This window comes from Carlito syrichta, unplaced genomic scaffold, assembly GCF_000164805.1.
Source record: "Carlito syrichta isolate Samal-C Ts95f unplaced genomic scaffold, Tarsius_syrichta-2.0.1 Scaffold315299, whole genome shotgun sequence".
Classification (NCBI taxonomy): domain Eukaryota; kingdom Metazoa; phylum Chordata; class Mammalia; order Primates; family Tarsiidae; genus Carlito; species Carlito syrichta.
The window spans coordinates 12641-34863 of NW_007259395.1; the positions used below are offsets into that span (position 1 = coordinate 12641).

The window sequence follows — 22223 nt, forward strand, 5'->3', positions numbered from 1 at the left end:
CTCAATTATCCTAGCCTTGTAAGAGTTTTTAAAATTTAATTTATGCCTCACCAAAGCTCTAAGATAAGGTGGTACTCCTCACATCACATCTTTTCTGGAAAAGTTAATAAGAAATAACATTTACTGAGCTCCTGCCATTCTAAGACTTTTAGGTGCTATTCTAAGATTTTTACATGTATTCTAATTTAATTATCATGACAATCCTATGAAGAGGGTACTATGATTATTATCACTTTACAAATGAGGTATTTGAAGAAGAAAGGTTGTATGATTCACTCAAAGTTATACAGATGAGTGGTAGAGATGAGATTCAAATCTAAGTAGCCTAGCCTAAAAGCCCATGCTATGAATTACAACAGCACCTCTCACTGAAGAAGATTCCAAATTGGTGAATACCAATGAATTAAGACAAGTAAAACAAATTATATGAAGACAAATTCAGACTTAGATATAAAAAGTCACCAATTCTATATGACAATTCAAAGAAATTGTTACCAGGAATCATTCCAAAATCTCATCCTTACTGTTATTTAAAACAACAGTCAAAACTAAAACCACATCTTTCTTTGCAACTAACAGACATAGATGGAGACTGAAACACAGAATACTTGCATATGAAAAATATTTTAATCTGCCACTAACTCCCTAATTTATAAAAATGCAAACAATTTTTCTCTGCCAAGGATCACCCAATCACCAAACTGGAACCAATAGAACTCCATATGCATGGCCTGGGTTTTCCAGTATAGGTGGCAGAAATGTGTAAGGACTGCCACTCTCCATGGCTCTTTCTAGTTCTCCCAGCATAGGATGTAGGAAAATAATACAAATCAAGTTTGAATGAGTCCTCAGTATTTATCCAAAAGAATACCAGAAACCAATGCAAGGCATGTGATAGGGAAGAAAGATCACTAGAAAGGGAGCAGCAGGGAGAATAACAAATTATTAGATGTCTTCCCAGCAGATGTTTTCAAGTCCTAAGTAGCCTGCTTCCAAGGTAACACCCAATTTTACCACAGTGCCTGAGGGGTATGTGACTTTTCCAGTTTATGATACCTCATTGAGGCACCATGGAATACAAAAGGCCCTAAGAAATCTACAATTAGAAAAGGAAATCTTAACTCACCTTCCACTGCTCCTCAGGAAGCAGTTTCACAACCACCAGATCCCCATTTAAGGCTCTATTGCGAGCAACAACTCCATCAATAAAAATGTCTCGATCACCATCCTAGGTTGGAAAGAGAAATAAAACAACAGTCAGTTCACTAAGGTCTAGAACTAAACATTACTTCCTTGGTTTAAAAATTTTAGACTCTATACTCTGTCCAATGACTTCACAGGAGTACTAGTACATGGCCAAAGCCACATATAAGGAAAACTCAATTTTTTTGGAATTAAGAGAGATGGTAATGACCACATAAGAACAGGTTAGCAGAATGCTAAACATCACCAAATAAGCAAAGGATCTGCTACAGGCAAGCCAAAAATAAACAAATAAATAAAACACATAAAGCAAAAAAAAAAAATTAGACCACATGCTTTCATAACTGAAATGAATAAGTTTGTTCTAAGGTTATCTTTTTGTTTCAAATAAAGCATGCTGGCAGGGCATGGTGGCTCACGCCTATAATCCTAGCACTTTGGGAGGCTGAGGTGGGAAGATTGCTTGAAACCAGGAGTTTGAAACCAGCCTGGGCAACCAGGCAGGACCCCTGTCTCTATAAAAATTTTTTAAAATTAAAAAATTAAATAAATCAAGAAAGCACATTGATACCTTTTTTTAAGTATCAAGTTCAGGTAAAAAAACAGAAGGTATGCAAGAGAACAGATGAGGGACAACATATAATCTCCCCAAGAAAACCAAGTGAAGGCAGGAGCAACAATTCGCTCTAGGATTTGGGTTTTCTAAAAGGAAACCAGCAAAATCATATCCCCCTCCCTCCCCAGGAAAGTGACCGAGAGAACAAACTGTAGTTTTCATAGAGACCTAAGTAGAAGGCAAAGAAGAGAAAGAAAAAGATGTTAACAAGAAATTTATAAAGCATCTCATACTCCACCTATCTCAGTGACTTAGGAGCACTCTAAACTCTAGTACATGAACACCAAGTGTAGACACCTTCACCCTCATTCATATATCCAGAAATAGTCCATTTTAAGTTACATGATTCTCCAGTGAACTCCCCAGGTATTGACGTCTCAACTTAAATAGGTGCCAGAGTCCTTCTGGTAAGCAAAATTATTTTGTAAAAACACTTAAATGGAAAAAAAAAGAGCTAAGGAAAAGCAGGGGTTCAGCAATCAGGTTCCATGAGAAAATGAAATATTTTCAAAATGTTTCATCAACAAATATGTACTCTTATCATTCTATTCTTTCAAAAGTTTATGCTATGTGCTCCTTCTCAGAGAATAAGAGAGAAGTAAATTGTTAATTTTCCTTACAAGGGGTGACAGCAAAAAGATCTGGAAAGTCACCATTCAACTTTTACTAATAGAGACATTTGATATAGATAAGATTTAACACTCAACAGACTAGAGGCAATAACTATGAAATTTTAGTTATTGTTAAAATTACCATTCCAAAATCACCAAACAGAAAAAGGAGGGGGAGGATTTTAGTCACTTAGCATTTTTTACAGTTTCCAATTACAGACCATTAGAGATCTTTAGAACAGTTTTTCTGCTCAATTTCCAATCTAGTTATGGTTGACAGCTGTGGCCTGCACACTCTGCCAAACCCACCCCAGTCTCTGAGGAACAGCTACTGTGTTAGCTACAAAGAATGATTGCAGTTGACCTCCTGATGAGCTTCTCAGAGAAATAAGGAAGAGACAGCCAGAAAATAGAGTGAACAACTGAAATATGGCACATCATCATCAGTTGCTGCATTCTGCAATTTATAAAGCAATATAATCCCTGAGACCTCCCTGGAATGAAAAGTGGGCTGCTTGGAGGTCATCCTAACCCATTTTCATGTGACAAAACACATGCAGTAAGATGCTTCCCTTACAAGGAGCTACAATCACCCTTTGGCAGCTCAGAGATTTCAGATGACAGGGTGATAGTACTGTCACCTTCCTATCCCAAGAAACACAGGAGAACAGGGCTGAGCTTAACTTCAAAAAACACTACTCTGCCCTTCCTTAATTCATTCAGGAACCTGTATCTGTTATCAAATCTCTTAATTAAAGATACAAACCTTGGTAACGACTCAATATTAAAAGTCATCCCTCTTAACTACTTTTTAAGGTCAAAATGTTCAGTTCTTTATTTGGATGCCAGAAGTCTTGCTCTACCCATTAGAAAGAATACAGAAAAGAAAGAAAGTGAACTTCCTTAGAGGAAAAATAAAGGAATCTGGTGAGGGTGGGGGTGGGGCTAATCAAACTAAATACTTAGGGGATTGGAGGAGGGAGGACAACCCAAGTATGCCACGATGGTCAGAGTATTGTCCATTGATGGAATAGCTCTTTGAACCAGAAATAAATTCCACAGCTGTACAAAGGGTGCCTCCCATGACAAGATGCATAAAAAAGTTACAAAGCTTCCTGGACCAACATAATTCAGAATGGAAACTGTGCTTTTTAAAATGCTAGGTTTTCCATCTGATTCATTTCTCTTTATCCTACCTCCAAGTAGGATAAACAGGCATCTCAATAATATCATTTTATCTTGGTTTGCTTGAAAGTCACATGGTTTTATTCAAACTCTGTGTTTTACCTTTATTGAGACCCCCCTAGAAGACTAGCAGGCGCACATAAGTTATTCGTCCTAAGTATTTTAGATTTGTCACAAAATGACAATCAACTTTCTATCAGAAATTATAATGACCCTAAGTCAAGTTCCCTCAAAACAAAGTATTACTTTATACCTATTCACTATTCTTAACCTGTTGACTTAGGTAGATATTTGGGTATAGCAAATGACAATGTGTAAATTCACAACCATTTTTAGAATCAGTAAGAGTAAACCCAAATAATGTAATCAAATCTCTATTTTTTAGCTCTCTAAAAACTTTAGAATTTTGACAATGTGAGGAACATTAGACAATATTTCATCTATGCCCTCATTTTACAAGTAAGGAAAACTTTGTATTTCCTATTGTCAGAGCTGAGGCCACATCTTCTTTAATATCAATTCCTGTCTTTAGTATCCTAGCTTTAAGAAGGTAGCATTCAGGCCCTAATTCTGACATCCTACTTCCTAGTCTATCTGTGGGCATGTTTTAGTTCACACAAGTTCATATTTGACGTGGACATGAGCTACGAATACTCAGAAATCCAGACCACTGGTGGTTGTGAGGTTTATCTACACATAATTTATTGCCACTACTATTGTCCTCTTCAATTGCTGTCTATAATGGCTTTGAATACTGAAACAGACAAAACAAGAATGTAGGACTGCTCCAATGTCCAAAACTACAATACTAGTATCTACAATCACTTGCAATTGGGCTTTGATTGTAGCTTTTACAATCTGTTTTTACTTACCTAAAGGTGAACTGTTTAGTTGCTTTTCTCCAGACAATCTACTAAACAATTAGGGGCCAGATGAAAGAATAAAAGCAGCACAGAAATAAGCCAATCCTAATATCACAGGTGTCTAAAAACTTCTCAATAGGAATTGCCAGGAATACAATTTCAAGTAAGAGAACAACTGTGAAATTTTAAAACATCACTAACTTTTGCTTTTGCTTCTTAGTTTTCCTTTAATAAGCCAGGTTAAACCATGGAGAAGCATCACGTGCAAATGTAAATTATATGAATTTAATTTATAGGAACAAGAGGACCTCTGATCTGACCCCTCTCCAGCCACACCCTTCTCCAGCCACACCCTTCCCCATCAGGCAAGGAGTTCTCAAGGCTGAATGACATACTTCCCTGAAATGATTAGCCCAATGCCTACTTCCAAGACACACACAGTCATCTTTCTCACCACTAATGGCACCCCCTTGATTTGGCGGTTGGCTAAAGGGCAGGTATTTCTCAGGGGTATGGATACAACTTAAACATGTGGGATAAGATGCCACAAGAGGACAGGGAGCCAGGATTGCAAAGGGAAGAGGGGCAGGCCGCAGGTGGACCTCCTTTATGAAGCAACGTTTCAACATGGAGCTATACGAAATCTGAGTAACCCCGCCTCCACCCCCACCAGATTCCTTTATTTTCCTCTAAGGAAGTTCACTTTCTTTCTTTTCTGTATTCTGCATACAAGTGAGGATTTACTACATAAGTAAGTTGCATGCAGATGAAGTATGGGATTCTAGCTGACCCACTCTCCCCCAATAACGGACCAGGTACCCAACAAGTTGCTACATGCCCACCCTCTCCCCACTCTCCCTCCCTACCCTAGTAGTGTCCAGCATCTGCCAATCCCACTCTTGTGCTCATGTGACCAGTGATCAGGGCCCACTATGAGTGAAAAACATACAATGTTCAGTTTTTTGTTTCTTCTATAGTTCACTTAAGATGATGGCCTCCAGTTGTATCCATAGTGATTCAAAGGACATGATTTTGTTCTTTATGGCTACGTAGCATTTCATCATGTGTATGTACCACATTTTCTTTATCCAGTTCACTTTCAATGGGCATCTGGGTTGGTTCCATGTTTTTGTATTATGAAGAGTGCTGCAATGAACATACGTATGCAGCTGTCTTTCATACAAAGATCAATTTATGTTCCTCTGGGTATATTCCCAGAAAAGAGATTGCTGGATAGTATGAAAGCTTATTTTTAGTTCTTTGAGAAATCGCCACACTGCTTTCCACAAAGGCTGAACTACTTTACGTTCCCACCAACAGTATAGAAGCATCCCCTTTTTTCCACAGTCATGCCAGCACCTATTGTTTTTTGACTTTTTAATTACAGTCATCCTTAGCAGTGTTAGGCAGTATTTCACTATAGTTTTGATTTGCATTTCTCTGATGATTAGTGAGACTGAGCATCTTTTCATGTGGTTTTTTTTTTTTGGCTGCTTGTATGTCTTTGAGAAGTGTCTGTTCATATCCTTCCCCTACTTTTTAATGGGGTTGTTTTTTTCTTTCAATTCATCTGAGTTCCTTGTATATCCCGGATATTAGGCCTTTGTCAGATGCAAAGTTTGCAAATCTTTTTTCCCATTCCATGAGTTGTCTCTTTGCTCTCTTGATGGTTTCTTTTGCTGTGCAAGAACTTTTCAGTTTGATAAGGTCCCATCTATCAATCTTAGCTTTTGTTGCACTTGCTTTTGAGGATTGGTCATTAATTAATTGACTATCCCAATGTCCAGGAGTGTGTTCCTTAAGTTTTCTTCTAAAATTCTCATAGTTTAAGGTTTTATATGTAAGTCCTTGATCCATTTTGAGTTAATTTTTGTATATGGTGATAGGTTGAGGTCCAGTGTCATTCTTCTGCATGTGGCCAGCCAGTTTTCCCAGCACCATTTGCAAAATATGGTTTCCTTTCCCCAATGTTTACTTTTGATGGTTTTGTCAAAGATTAACTGGTTGAGGGACCATGGTTTTATTACTGGATTCTCTGTCCTTTTCTATTGGTCTATGTGTCTATTCCTGTAGCAATACCATGTTGTCTTGGTTACTGTAGCTTTATAATAAAGTTTAAAGTCTGGAAGTATGATATCTCTAGCTTTGTTTCTTTTACTGAGAACTCCTTAGCTATTTGGGCTCTTTTTTTGCTTCCATATGAATTTCTGTATTGTCATTTTTAGATCTGTGAAATATGATGTTGGCAATTTGATAGAGAAGCAGTAACATTTTCAAAACACTGTATTTCCCCTTATCATTCCAATTAATAGGCGTGTGCACAGGCAACAAGAGATTTGAATCTGCTCAGTTCCCTGATGCTTCTCAAGATGAACTCCTAACAGCACTGAGAGTGATTTGCATGCTTAAAAATCTGTCTTTTCCACACATGAGGGCTCCTAATAAAACCAAGCCCTTTCAACTGGTATGCCAATGAAGAAATAGTCACTCTTTCTTATGTGGCTATGCAGATTTATTGAGAGACCCAACTCTAACATGATACCTTCCTAAGAGATTTTCATGGGTTATTTTTGATTCCTGGATGTGATTTTCACCTTATGAGCAAACTCTGGAACCTAACACCCATATAAACTGCACTTTCACTGTATGAGGAAATTGCTCCTGTAGCCAAGGTACCACCTCAAAACTGACCCTCAATTCTACAACCCAAGTGTCAAGGTCAACATATGTATGACATTCTGTCATGGAAACAGAATATGGCTTAGAGAGAATAATGTGATAGTCTGTAACATATCTAATCTAATCCAACAGGTAAGACTTGAACTTGGATGCAAATGTGAATTCTTGGTTCCTAGAGGGCAGGGAGAAAAAATGACTAAACTGGGCATGAAAACAGGTCTTAAGCTTATTTTAACAATAATAATATAGGTTGGCATTCCAAATCTGAAAATCTGAAATGTAATATGTTCCAAAATATGAAACTTTTTGAGCACTGACATGAAGTGCAAAAGAAATGTTCACTGGAGCATTTCAGATTTTGATATACATATATAAGTATTCCAAAATCCAAAACAAAATTGAAATCCAAAACACTCCTGGTCACAAGCACTTCAAATAAGGGAGACTCAATTTGTAAAAATAACACCTACGAAGTATTGCTCTCCCAACTTTGCGCAATCAAGCCTTCTCCAAAAACCAGCTACTAGCCATATGTCAGTGTGAACTTGATTTAACTGGAGAAAGCCTCTTAAAATGAGTCATGAATGTAAGAAAGAGTATAAAGACCCAATGGTAAAGAGCCTTGTACCAAGTTCTGTCACCTGTATAAAAGTGAAGTGAGAAACTCTGACCAGGGGGGAAAAAAAAAAAAATCACACGTTATTTTTGGACAAATTTTCAGATTAGCTCATGCAGTAGATCGAAAGTAGATAGCATATTTGTTTAGAAAGATTAACTTAAATCAGTGGGAAAAAACCATAAATCCTTTTAAGCTATAAACCAAGGGCATCCAATTACATGAACTGGTGGGTAGTCTGCCTGAGTCCAGCTGCTCTCTGCAGCCTTGTAACAAATGCCATCTCTTTAATTTGGCATGTGATTTTAAGACTAGCAGAAGGGATTGTTAACCAAAAGAAAATTTTATTTATTTAAATTTGAAACAAGTCTTGCCCATCCTCAATTTTGTTTTACTACTCTGCTCTTTAGTTAAATATATGATTTCAATTTCAGAGCACATCTAAAAATTAAATTCGACATTAAGTTTATTATAAAGTTATTGAACTTACCGGGGAAGGGATGAAGGCTTCATGAAACTTCTTTGGATTAATTCTCAATACACCCTTTAAAAAAAATGAAAATACAACTAGCTATATAGGATACAATTTTTTCATATGTATATTAAATAAAACGTTTTTAAACAGTTCAATTTAGAAAACAAGCTAGATGTATACCAATTATTCATCATATGCATGAAACATGATTCTTGTTGATATCTGTAACACAGGTTTCCATCAAAAACTGAAAGCTTAGACTAGTAGCTTGCTTTGAACAAGCAAAGGTGGGAAACAGAACTTGGCATGGAGTAGGAAAGTGACAACTAATGAGATTTTAGATTCTCCTGTACGCTAGTCTCCAAATTTAAACTTTGACTTTAAAAATAAGTTTAGCTGGGGATTATGCCTTACTATATAATGGCCCTTTTCATTCTCCCAGTCCCAAGATCTTTGCACAATTGCTTGTTTCTATGACAAGTTTCAAAGTGATACAGGTTGATTTCTAATCTGAATACTGAGCCTTAAGAGACTGTATGCATTATTTTTCACTCTGGTCCCTCTGCAGGGCTGAAGGAGTCAATAACTCAAAATGGTCTCTAACCAGCTCTTAAAGCAAATGGGAATCCTGGCTCCAACAGCCGGGCCACCCAGTCTGCCTTCAACTTCATGTTATTCCAGCACCAAATCAGAGTCTGCTTCTATTTATACACAGGGGTGCAGGTGGGGTCTCTTCAATAACAGGTCAGTATTTTAGGCTTTTGCAGGAAGCTGTAACACTCCCCATGTTCCAGTTGTAGTCACAAGCCACTGGAACACATGGATGAAAGTAGTTATCTTCTAACAGCCAGACTCAAAGGATATCTTGAGAAAGTGTTTTAAATAACATTTATCCCTAAAATGTTAAAAGACTCAAAGAAACATAATTAACACAATAGATGAGGGTATAAAATAAAGCAGAAAATAATTTTTCAGTAGTAGACCATTTTAAAATTACAAAAATCCACGTCACAGTTTACAATAAAATGAACACCCAAATAAACTATTATAAATGATCATTCAGTTCTTAATTCAACAATTACTTATTGAGTACCGACTACATTCAAGACCCTGAGACAGACAATGCTGGGTAAGAGAATGGTAACTAAGCTAAGTCCTTGTTTTAAAGGAAAGCATGAAGTGGGGGTACAGCTTACTTTCACAGCTGGGGTACCAGGAGAGGCTCCAGAGATGGTGCCTGACCCCACTCCTTGAAGAAAGAGCAAACTTTGCAGATAAATCAAAAGAGAAATAGAGGGTACTGTGCTAGCAAAAGTGGTCAAGAGGGCAAACACACTCTTTCCTACATACTATAACTCTACTTAAGGTATAAGAGGGAGGGGCCAGGAGATAAGGCTGGCAAAGCTCCCCAAGGTCAGTCCCTTGTTAAGAGTGTCACAGCGAGAACTCATCTCTACAATAAATAAAAAAATCAGCCGGGCGTGGTAGCGCGCGCCTGTAATTCCGGCTACTCGGAAGGCTGAGGCAGAAGGATTGCTGGAGCCCAGCAGATTGAGGCTGCGGTGGCCGGGAGCGGCCACTGCACTCCAGTCTGGGCGACAGAGACTCCAACTCAAAAAAAAAAAAAAAAAAGAGTGTCACGGCAAATCCATTTCTAGGAGAGTTGTTTCTTTTTGGGAAAGGGAAGAAAAAAAACCCTTACATTTATCTTAAATGTTCATCCATTCACTCAAAAAATATTTCCTAACAAATAGCACGACAGACACCATGTTAAGTGATGGGGAGAGTAACAGATAGTCTCCACCTTCAGACAGCTTACAGTGAAGTGAGGGGAAGAGACTCCAAACAAATTAAATTAAATTCATTGAAATTAAACGTTTAACAATTTCATTTTCTGATTCCAGGTGCTGTTTTTTGGCCTAAGTTTTTTTTTCAATTCCTATTTTTCTAACATTCCTTCTAGCTCAGTGAATGGCTAGCACATGAAGAAGTACAGAAATGAGAATGCCTCCTGCTGTGAGTGCCTTTAATTCCAAAGTACTAAGTGAGACCAAGGCTGGGCTTAGCGGAAAAAGATAGGTTGCTAAGGGCTGCATCTAGGCTTTATTTAAAAGAAAACATACTTAAAAGACTTTAAAGATGTTATCCTTGATTCTCCAACTCAAACTTCCCTATATATAAAAGCATACAGGGAAGGATAACCTTGTTCTAGAATAGCATTTGTAAATGTGACTTGAGCATAACTCTCAAGAACTGAACCTCAGAAACAGACCCCTTGAGAAAATGCAGCTCACACTAAGAAGAAGAAACTGTCAAAGAGTTCCACAGCAGACAAGAGCTGTTGTTATTTTATATATATATATATATATAGTTGTTCCTATAGCCTGGCAGAACTGGCAGTAGAACCTGTCCAAAAACTGGTCTTTTAACTGAAAGAGACTCCTGCAGATGTTTTATCTTACTCACCTACAAAGTCCAGGACTTTTATTTCTCCATTTCTATAATCAACACATAACCATCTCTTATCTTCTTCCTAAAGCCCATTCCTAGGCCCGGAACTTCAGTGAGAATCCTAGAGCCTCCATCTCTTCTCCAGATGCTGCTATGATTCCTCGCCTTAACTGAAACCTGGCTGTGCTCTAATGTTATCACTTCCCTTGAGTGCTCTCAAAGGGAGTCTATTTTCCCTCTCATATCCCTGTATCCCAGGAACCAAGGAAAAGAATATATTTTCCTTGCTTTCGCATCATGGCTTTAAAATCATTTTTTCCCCTTCACTCTCTTTCAAAAACCCCAGATCCTTTGAACTACATATCAATAGCTCCTCCTTGATGCAGTCATCTTCAAACCTTCTGGTCAAAGCTTTAATTCACTAATATTTTGACTCGCAGCTCACTGCCTCCCTCTCCATCCTCACTTCTATAAACATTTTTGAGACTTCACACCCATGCTGATGACCAGGCAACCCTAGCCTGTCACTCTAGCTACCTTTTGTTTACCCAGTTCTAGCCACTCTCCCATGTTCACAGCCTGGATCCCGTCATTACTACTAATGATACTACCTCCAAAAACAAATCATCAAATATCACACTTTTTGGTGACAATCTTCTGTCCACTTGTGGTAGAAACTTCACTCCAGCAATTCTTTAATTTCACTAAGACTTCCAACCCACAATCCTGACCACATTTTTACTATTCATTGTCCTCCCGTTATGTTTACTCCCTTCCTTGGCCATCTATTTCCCATGGCCTATTATTATCTCTTAACACTGCAAACCCTGAGTCTTGGGTCCTCTCTTCCTCCGATACTCAGCCAGCAAAGCTCCCCTCTCAAATGACCCCAACTATCTGTTGTCTCCCTTCCTATACTCAAGGAGCAGAATGATTCTATAGAAAAATACCATATAATTGGGCTAGTTACTCTAACTTGGCAATCACAAACATTTTATTAGCCTTACAGGATGTTTGAGAATGCTTAAAACTAAGGAATTGCATGCATAAAAACATGTATTTCCAGGTTTTCCTGAAAAATCATAAGATCTAACAGCTGTGGACAGCTATCTCCACATGGTAGCAACCACCTGAGCTGAGTAACAGATATTCCTCTTCTAGTAATAAAACCAATCTCAAGTACCACTTATACAACTGTACTATGTGCCACACAGTTTGAAGAGCTTTATATCTATCAATTAGTTTAAGCCTCACAACAACCCTATAAAGTGAATACTATTATCATCTTTTTACAGATGAGGAAACTGAGGCACTGGAATGTTATGTAAATCGTTCACTTCTACATCACATTCAAGCTCAGGCAGTCTAGCTCCAGAGTCCAAACCTTTACTACTACTGTGAATTGACTCTCTGCTTGCCATAATCACCAGGGCCTCTTCACTCATTTATGCCATCTGCCCCTCTTTCCCTAAAAAATCAGCACTGCATTCCAACCCTCCCCACCCCTATCTTGATTAATGGCAACATCATCCAGGCAGCTGTTCAACTCAAGAACATAGAGAAGTCACTGGGAATTCCTCCCTCTGCCTCACCTTCCACATCTGACACATCAGTATGTTGTATCAATTCTAACTCCACATCTATCCACTTCTCTCCATCTTCACTGCCACCACCTTGTTCACATCTTTATTTTTTCACCTGGTTTACTTTGATAGCTTCCTTAGTGTTCAGCTTCCACTCTAGTCTATCCATGTCACAATAACCAGAGAGGTGCTTTTGAAGCATGAAACAGATCAATTTCTTTCCCTGCTTAATAGCTTTCCGTGACTTCCCTCTGTTCTTTAAATACAGTCCAACTTTCCAACATAGCCTAGAGACCTGACATGACTTGGCTAGTAGCAACTAACTCTCCACTTACTCCCTTATTATAATTCCCTTTGCTCACAATGTTCCTACAGGCTTCCTTCTTGTTCCTCAAAACACCAAGATGACTTCTGCTTGCTGTTCTTCCACTAACTGATCTCTCTGCTATACTCTTTTCCTAATTCTTCAAAAGGCTGACTCATTCTCATCCTTCAGATCTCAACTCTTTCCCCTCTCCACAGAGGCCTTCCCTAACCATCCTATGTAAAGTGGCTCTCCTCTCTCATCTTTATCTCCCTATTGGCAGTAATCAAAGTCTGTAATTTCTTTTCTACTTCTTTAGTTGCTTTTGCCTACCTCCCCAGTGACCTGCCTATCTTGCTCACATTAGTATATGCTTGGTACTCAGCAGGCAGACAAGAAACATTTGTTGAGCTAATTAATTCCTGCAGAGCTAAAGTTCTTCCATCACCTCCAGTATTAATGTTATGAATATCATCTCTCTCTTCTAAGTGACAGGCATTCCACTGTAACGGCACCTCTATTCTTCCCATCTTTAATTTACTCCCAAGCATTTTCCAGCTTACTTCACTCTTAATAAATGGTAATGGTCTTACAAACTAGCCCATCCTGACTTCTATCCTTCTAAACTAGGGCTTTCTTAAATAGCCAATAACAGCTTCACACCAATGTTCTATTCTAGGAGGAACTTTGACATCATGCCTCAGGCAGCTCTGGGGGCTCAGCCTGAACTTCTTTTAACCAAAGCATCTGGGATCTGAAACAGTCAATCTACCACCTTCATACATTTCATCTTGATCATTACCCAAAACTGGAGCCCCTTCCATTCATGTCTATCCCCACAATCCCATCTCTTCCAACATGTTCTATAACAACTTCCCAATACTGTACGCATGGAGAGAGAAACTACATGTGATCTTTAATGTGAGACAAGTTTATTATTTGCCTGTAATCCCACGCCTTTGGGAGGCTGAGGTGAGTGGATTGCCTGAGCCCGCGGGTTCGAGACCCGCCTGGGTAACTTGGTGAGACCTCATCTCTACAATAAATCAAAATGAGCTGGGTGTGGTAGCACGCACCTGTAGTTCCAGCTACTTGGAAGGCTGAGGCAGAAGGTTCGCCGGAGTCCAACAGGTCGAGGCTGTGGTGGCCGGGAGCGGCCACTGCACTCCAGTCTGGGCGACAGAGTGAGACTCCAACTCAAAAAAGAAAAAAAAAAAAGCTTTCAAAACTGCATGTACATGACCATTGCTGGTCAGTTTCAAACACTGGAAAGTGATTTCTGTGGTCACTGTGGTCTCCTTTCCCCACAAAGGACAAAACACCAATGAAATGTCAAATTATTAGTCAAGGTATTGAAAACAAAATTCTACTCCTATTTTTAAAAAAGTCTCCCTAGTATCAGTAAGTTTCTTCTCTGGATGGGGAGAAAGAAAGGGAGGTGAAAATAGACTTAAGTTTGAATATAAAGTTAACAAATGTTTCTAAGTATATCTCATAAGCTTAATTTTCTCCATCAGCATTAAAATAACCTTTCTTGTCTAGCTTTTTCCTTACTGAGCAAAGCCTGCACACAGAAAGTTTATATCACAAAGCAGATGGACTCTGTTTCTCTGTCTATGAAAATCTTATTTACAGTGTTGTATATTTCACACAGTGACCTCATATCTGGAACCTATTCCTTTCCCCATCTGCAAAGAACAACTGTTTTCATATGTGGGGGGAGGCTCTGGCTGCAGAGTCTCATGATGTCACAGACCAGGAGGAATCACTTACAAGCTCCTGGGAATGAAAGTTGTCATATTGATCAGATTTTTGTTTTGCTTTGTTTTAGTGTCAGCAAAGAGCTGATTCAAGAGCAAAAATTAAAACGGAGCAGAAACTAATACCAGTGCAGATTACTGTGCTCACTCTATTTCTATATAGGTATAAATCTATAATCAAAATTCTAAGCTACATTTTTTTCAAGTTATAACAACTGAGGTTCCTCTCACTCTTCTCCAAGAGACAGTATCTTGATCCTTTATTTCAATCAATAAACAAATATTTATTCAATATAAATTGATTAAGCATCAATCCAATGCCAAGTACTAGGCTAAATTCTAGAAAAAGGCATGACCCTGCCATCAAGGAAGGGAACAGTCTATTTGGGGAAATATAAAAGCCAAGAAAATGGTAATAAGTTTCGAATAAAGGGTAAACAAAAAAGTCAATTTCACAAAAGCCAACTCTGCTTGAAGTTGCGGCTTCTCAAAGGGGGTAACATTTAGGTATGGACCTAAAGGGCAAGTATTATTACATCAAGATAGTGGGAGAAAACATTCCAAGCACCAGAAACAGAATGTACAAAGTCACAGAGGAATCAAGGACTACAGTTTTTAAAGGAAAAGTCTCGATGCTCAGGGTGAATGGAAGAAAGTGTTCCTAGAGAAGAGAGGCAAGAAAGAATGGATCCTGTACATGTAACAAGGGGAGGGTCAAGACACTTACAGATAAAATGGAGTTCAGTATAGGGCTGAACAACAAAGAGCAAATGAACAGGACAATAAATGGACAAATGTCTAAATGCAAGACCTTGTCAAAGAAAAAAAAAGCCAGTAGTACTCCTAGAATCAGAAAGATCAACTCATTTGTTAAAAAACAGTTTACTATTCAAGAGTCTACATCAATTACATGTATACTACCTACAGGAAAACAAAGAAAAAATGATAAAAAAGGAAGAGAAGACAATAGCATTTGTAAATTGGTTGGGGATCATCAGCCAAAAACATAAACATATAAGCTGGTCTCTCAGAGTAAGAGAAAACGGAACACAATCAACATTTTCAAGTGAGCCAAGTAACACATGGCAATATTTCTACATTAATCTAAAAAGCATGACATAGACTTAATTCCAATTTGTAGCCCTGCTTCCCTCTAGAGTCATTACCTACTTCCTACCTCGTATTTCATGCCCAAGGATATCTGAACTGCCTTACTCCACACTGCTTCACAAGTTCATATTGTTATCAGAGCCACTGCCTCTCCTTACCTCCTTCCCACACACATACCACTCATCTAATAAGCCCAAACAAGTCATTCTTCAATACCTACCACAAGTGTCACTTCCTACAGAAAGTCTCTCCAGAACTTAAACCTACACAGTTTCACAGTCTCCCCCAATATTCTCCCATACACCACAATCACCCTTTTATCTGAGCACTCACCATTTTACCCCTAAATCATCTGTTCACATTACTTCCTCCCACCACTGGGTTGCATGTTCAACACGCAAGCAGGCAGTTTCATCTACCTTCCTCTCAAGAGCACCCATGCAGCATGCTCCTAACCATGACTGTTCCTGACTCACAGTTAAATGTTCAGTAAATATTTGCTCAAATTGCTGAACTACCTTCTGAACATAGTTTGCAAACAATAAAGCACTCAGAAAATATTGTCTGTTGCTGTCTACTGTTTCCTTTATAGCCTTATTCATTTTTCTCAGCCATTTAGCAACCACATGCTCTGAGAAAACTGAACTACTGAGTGTTTCACATATGAAAATCCTATTTCCCACTTCTGTCTTTGTAGCACACACTGCCCCCTCCATTTATAAAGCTCTCTCTCTTATCTTCACTTATTCAAATTGCATCAATCCATGCCTGGCTTAAATACTAAAAAAACAGAAATTTATTTATAAAGAACTGTGTATTCATTCTTATACATTTAAACTTCAGTCACCTTCAAATACTCTCCGTTTGATGCAATACACTATCAAGACACGATTTCCACTGCTCAAAACAGTTTTGAACTCATTTTGATGCCTTTTAGTGCTTCTGCCATTTTTTTCACCTCTTCTACATTGACAAAACATTTTCCTTTGAGGACTTCTGTCATCAGGGAAACAAAAAAAGTCATTCATGGTGAGATCGAGTAGACAGGGAGGGTAGGACACGGGAGTCATGCCATTTTTGATCAAAAACTGCTGAACACTCAGTGCAGTGTGGGCAGGTGCCCTCATAAATCACCCATCATGAAATGGGAAATCACATTAAAAGAGTCTAAAAAAAATTCACTGGCTGGGCTCAGTGGTTTAGCCTGTAATCCCAGCACTTTGGGAGGCTGAGGCAAGTGGATTGCCTGAGCCCACAGGTTTGAGACCAGCCCAGGCAACTTGGTGAGATCTTGTCTCTACAATAAATAAATGAATAGCTGGGCATGGTAGCGCGTGCCTGTAGCTCTGGCTATTTGGAAGGCTGAGGTGGAAGGATCGCCGGAGCCTAGCAGGTCGATGCTGGGGTGGCCATGAGCATGCCACTGTACTCCAGCCTGGGAGATGGAGTGAGACTCCAACTCAAAAAAAAGAAAAAAAAAATCACTGAAGCCTCTCACAGCAATGCTAGTTAGTACACTGATGTCAATGGGTTCCTAGAACACTTACCTAATGGGGGAAGCCAGTAGTACAAGGGGCCCACCCTCCAAAAAGAGAGTATATGGGTCCCCCCTCATGTATCCCCTCTAATAAAGCATCCCTAGGCAACCCTAATCGGAAGTAATGGCCCCCTCCTCTCAAATCTCAGAGCACTTTGCCTGTCCCTGTCTTGTGGTACATATCACCTCTAAATGTACTATAGGTCTAAGAAGCACCTGTTACTTTACCATTTCTGTTATGCCATCATAACAACCCTGCGGCCTGTTATGTCACCATCTCTCCCAAAGCACACAGCAGAGAACAGCAAATAGTGTAATGAATAGACCGCTCCACAATCTGTATATTCAGGGAATAGCTTTCCAGTAGATTTTAAGCACCTGTATGAGTGTTCCACTCTTCAAGCCTTCTGAAACATCCTCCTTAGACATGTAGGTTTCAAATATGCTTTTTTTCTTTCCTCGCATGGACTTGTTCTTTGACTTTTTGTCACCTGGCGAAGCACCAACACCATGTGGGCCAACCACAGAAGACACACCTAGAAACACAAGGCAGCAATCAACTCTTTCCTCAAACATCTCTGTATTTCTACAACTGGAGATATTATGCCTTTTTTAAATTATTACTTAAGAGAATAACACTCTCTAATGAGTATTTCAAACAATCACAAAAAGAAAGAAATGGGTAAGAAAACATGAATAAAATGTACACAGATGAGACTTGAGCTTTAAGTCAGCACTACAATATACATGGAACCCATAAACTGAATATTATGGTTCAGTGTGCTTTGCTATTTATAGGCACAGATTTTTCAAAAATAGGAATTACTAAAAATTATTACTTTTCTGGAATAAATTAAACAGCTAAAATCAACATAACAATAAATTAGGACAACAAGAAACCATACCTAATTCTAGAATAAATAACACAGGAGAATATTTAACAGGTTACCAAAAGAAGTACAGCCTTCCTTGGTCCTAAAAGCCACCCTCCACCTCGACACCCATTTCACCTGTATTTCAGTTCTCCAGTTGCCAGGGCAGATTCTGTTTTCCTTTCCTACCTTTGGGGGTCCCCAAGGGCCAGAGATTCATTCTGTAGTCAGGATGACTCATTACTGGTTCCAAGGTAACCTCTTCTCTCCAGATTCAGAAGTAGCAACTGCTTAGCTCAGAATTCTTCCTGCCTTGAGCAATTTAGTTGTCACTAGCTGAAACCAAAAAGAGATTGGCAAATGGAGAGCAATTAACCTGTGGCCTCCTTTGTCTTCTTGGAAATTCAGTACTTGGATGAACTTAGATGGCAAAGGCAACATGGTATCCCTCCTAGGTTCTGATGTCACATTCTCCTGGGCAGTTAGTCAAGCACACCATCTGTCTAAAGTTCCTTTTCAAGGCTTTCATCCTCATAAGTACCACAAAACTGCTCCTTCGGGCCACTTCAACTAAATACCTCCATAAGTGGAAAATAAGGAATTCTGCGGTTCTATTCAGCTTGTAGACTACACAGAAATGTGAAGAAATGTGGCTTCGAAAAATGGTATAAAGATATAAAATCTAAAGGCTGTAATGAAATAGGTACTAAACTGAGGCTCAAGATGTGGCATATACTAAGTTTAACCTTGCACAAATGATGTATCTCTATAAAGCCAAATAAGTAAATTCCTTAGAATCCATCAACAAAACCTAATTCACTGTCGTAATTTGATGTCCAAAACTATATAGGGAACCCCAGATGGTTCACAAGCTTTCAAAATTTTGCAATCTTGTAATTAGCCATCTCTGAAATCTCTTCCCCTACTCTTACCTGCCATCGCCTCAAACCAGTTGCCTGATCAGAAGCTTAGGCAGCTGTGTCTAAGGAATACTAGAGCAGCTGCCTGGATCAGCAGACTGAAATGTGGGACCCTGCAGCTGGTCCCTGGCCTTCCACCTGAATACTGAACATGTCATCACAACTTCTACTTTTTAGTCTCTACTGGCCAACAGCCCATAAATAAGTCAAGTCTATACTTGCAAATTTCCAAAATCCTGGTAGGCAGCCTACTTCCCCACAAAACGGATCAAGATGTCATTCTGAACACTAGCTTCCATTTCCTCGAAATTTCCCACAAACATCTTTCACCAAAATGATGTAATTTTTCTATAAAATGAAATTAATACTAACTCAGAAGAAAGGCAACAGAAACAAAGAGTAATAGGCCACTTAGCGATACATAAAGAGATTCACAGATAAAGCTAATCCAATTGTGAGATGGGAGAGAAAGTGATAGTCTTATCTAAACAACAAAGGAATGGGAACTGTACATAGTAGAGTCCAGACTGTCTGAGGGCTTAATCCAGAAATGCATTTATCCATTCCTTACTTCAACAAATTCTTCTGCAAGGCACTACACTAGACATAATAAGGGATACAAAGGTTAATTAGATGTTTTTAATTATATTGAAATAGCAATTATTACAAAAAGAAGTGATAAGCACTATAATTTTTAAAGTATGGATAAATGTACCTATGATGGGAGAGAAAGTATCTTCAGATCAGGACATCTGAGAGAACTTTCAGAAAGATTTTATTTATTTGTTTGTTTGTTTGTTTATTGAGTCAGACTGTCACTCATCTCCCAGGCTGGAGGGCAGTGGCACACTCACAGCCACCCCAGCATTGACCTGCTGGGCTCCAGCAATCCTTCCACCTCAGCCTTCCAAGGAGCCAGAAGTACAGGCACATGCTACCATGACTGGCTAATGTTTTCTAATTTTTTGTAGAGACAAGGTCTTGCCAAGTTGCCCAGGCTAGTCTCAAGCCCGTGGGTTCACGCAATCCACTCGCCTCGGCCTCCCAAAGTGCTGGGATTATAGGCTGAGCCACTGAGCCCGGCTTTCAGAAAGGTTTTAAAGAACTAAGAATCAGAGAAAAACAGACTGTTGCCAAAATTTCATTGGCAAACAAAAATAGAGATGCAAACAGAAAAACACAAGCAAGTTCTTGCAACATTAATTCCATCTAGATTGAATCCAATCTATATGAAGGGAGGCAGCGGCAAGGAAACTAAAACAAGTTGGAAGACCTAGAAAATCAGCCCAGTTTTTCAAAGACACTAGAGAGTTTCTGAAGCATGAATGAGCAGAACAGCAACAGAACAGAATTGTGTTTCAGGAAAAATTAATCTGGCACAGGCCTCAGAGCCTCTTAGGAGTTGAAACTAGCAGCAGCTGCACCTCTGGAGATAACCAGAACAGATGGGTGAAAGGAAGAAGGCCTCAACTTGAATTGTACAAGTAGATACTGAAAAGAAGAGGCCCTTAATATGGTACTACACAGGACAAACTGGCACCAGCTGACAACCAGGCAGATGTAGAGGTGAGCAAGGAGGTGAGATTTCCAGCTAGAAGATGGTAAAGTCACTATGTTAGATAAGATGATGAATTCTACTTAGATTATTAAATATCTCCACATGAAGCAGTCCACCAAATACTCAAAAACTGTAACATAAAAGAGAAAGACATTATTAGCCAGGCATTTGCATACAGATGGTAACTCAAAGCATTCAAGAATGGATAAGATTACCAAGAAAGGGTACACTGATACAGAAGAGAGTCTAGGACAGCAAATAAACAAGCAAGCCTCCCTTCCCCCATGATATATTTGTGAAGGCCCATTAACCCTGAGAAGTCCTGGGCACTCTCACCCTGACATATTGAAAACACAAGTCAATTTCCAATCCTTACCAACTTCCAGAATGAGGGCCACTGATATATTGCCCAACTGCCCAGTGGTCCCCAGAGAGGGAGTCCTTCCATGGAAAGAGCTATACATCCTGAAGAGTTTGTGGGGTTAGGGTGAACAGGCAGTAATAATCAACAATGTCACATGGTACAAAAAGGCAGGAAAAGCCGGGCTCGGTGGCTCAGCCTGTAATCCCGCGCCTTTGGGAGGCTGAGGTAGGTGGATTGCCTGAGCCTGCGGGTTCGAGACCCGCCTGGGCAGTAAGACCTCATCTCTACAATAAATCAAAAAATCAGCTGCGCATGGTAGCACATGCCTGTAATTCCCGCTACTTGGAATTGGAAGGCTGAGGCGGAAGGATCGCCGGAGCCCAGCAGGTTGAGGCTGCGGTGACTGGGAGCGGCCACTGCACTCCAGTCTGGGCGACAGAGTGAGACTCCAACTCAAAAAAAAAAAAAAAAAAAAGAACGCAGGAAAGATGAGGAATGGGGAAAAGGCATTAGACTTAAGAAAGAACAAATCTGAAGAAAGAAATGGTGTCTTGAGACCCTTTATAATCCCCAAATATAGCACAATGCATAATACGTAGCAGGTGCACAAAAATGTTAATAAATGAAGCCTACTGGGGACACAAATACACACTGGTGAGAAGTAAGAATAGTAAAGCCAGAACTACAATAGGGCAAGCTACACATCTATGGTGCAAAATTTTAAAAAGCAAAATACTGCAAGTGCCAACCCTGCACTTGCAAGAATCAAGAGAGCCTTCTAGAATTTCTGTGCCTTACACATTTCATTTGTCCTAGCCTAGCCTCAGCCTATAGTATCAAAATCAAATCAAAGTTTTAGACCTGGGTAGTGAAGGAAACTCAAGAGGAAAATGTCAAAAGACAGGTTTAAAGCGAGAAAAGGTTGAGCCTATTCAGAAGCTTAAAGAAGATAATGAAAAGCAAAAGATGAGAAAAACAAGTGAGACAGCATAACTGATGGAATAAAGAAGAGGACAGGATTAAAATAAACCTCATCAAAATTAGAAAAATCAACAATTTACCTTACAAATCAGTGAGAAACACGAGGATTAGTCTATAAGTATTGATAAGACACTGAGAGAGGAGATAGCTAGAGAAAGGCTAGGCAAACAGACAGGGAGGGTCCTGCAATAACAATGTAGGAAATTCCCAGCAGGCCTCTCAGGGGGATATACTCCTATTGGAGCTGCCTGTGAGCCTCTCAAGCTACAGCTTAAGTACTCATTGCTGGGATAGAAAAACGACCAATCAGCTTGCTGCCAGGTACCAACCAATCAGCTCACCATTAGGCCCCTACCTCCTGCCAACTGGTTCTTAGTACTGACCAATCAGAACAGCTACTGTCAACCAATCAGCTCACAGCTAGTGCTAGCCAATCAGCTCAGTCTTAGGGCTAAATAAGCACCAGGTTTCAGTTCCAAATTGGCAACCCAGCTGGGTTCCCTCCCCCTGTGGGAGCTTTTCTGTCCTCTCAATA

General features: G+C 39.4%; 1 protein-coding gene across 1 annotated transcript in view; it reads right to left on the minus strand.

Moving 5' to 3' along the window:
- Window positions 1-1117: 1117 nt before the first annotated feature.
- The window catches only part of LOC103275081 (DIS3-like exonuclease 2), a 47105-nt gene continuing 25999 nt past the window's right edge, over window positions 1118-22223 (minus strand). Inside the window, exons 2-5 of the mRNA XM_021706157.1 lie at window positions 18055-18201; window positions 17372-17529; window positions 8264-8317; window positions 1118-1228 (exon numbers count right to left, since the gene is read on the minus strand). Of these exons, the coding sequence (XP_021561832.1) occupies window positions 1118-1228; window positions 8264-8317; window positions 17372-17529; window positions 18055-18106 (375 nt within the window). The 5' untranslated portion in view covers window positions 18107-18201. The remainder of the gene's footprint in view (window positions 1229-8263; window positions 8318-17371; window positions 17530-18054; window positions 18202-22223) is intronic.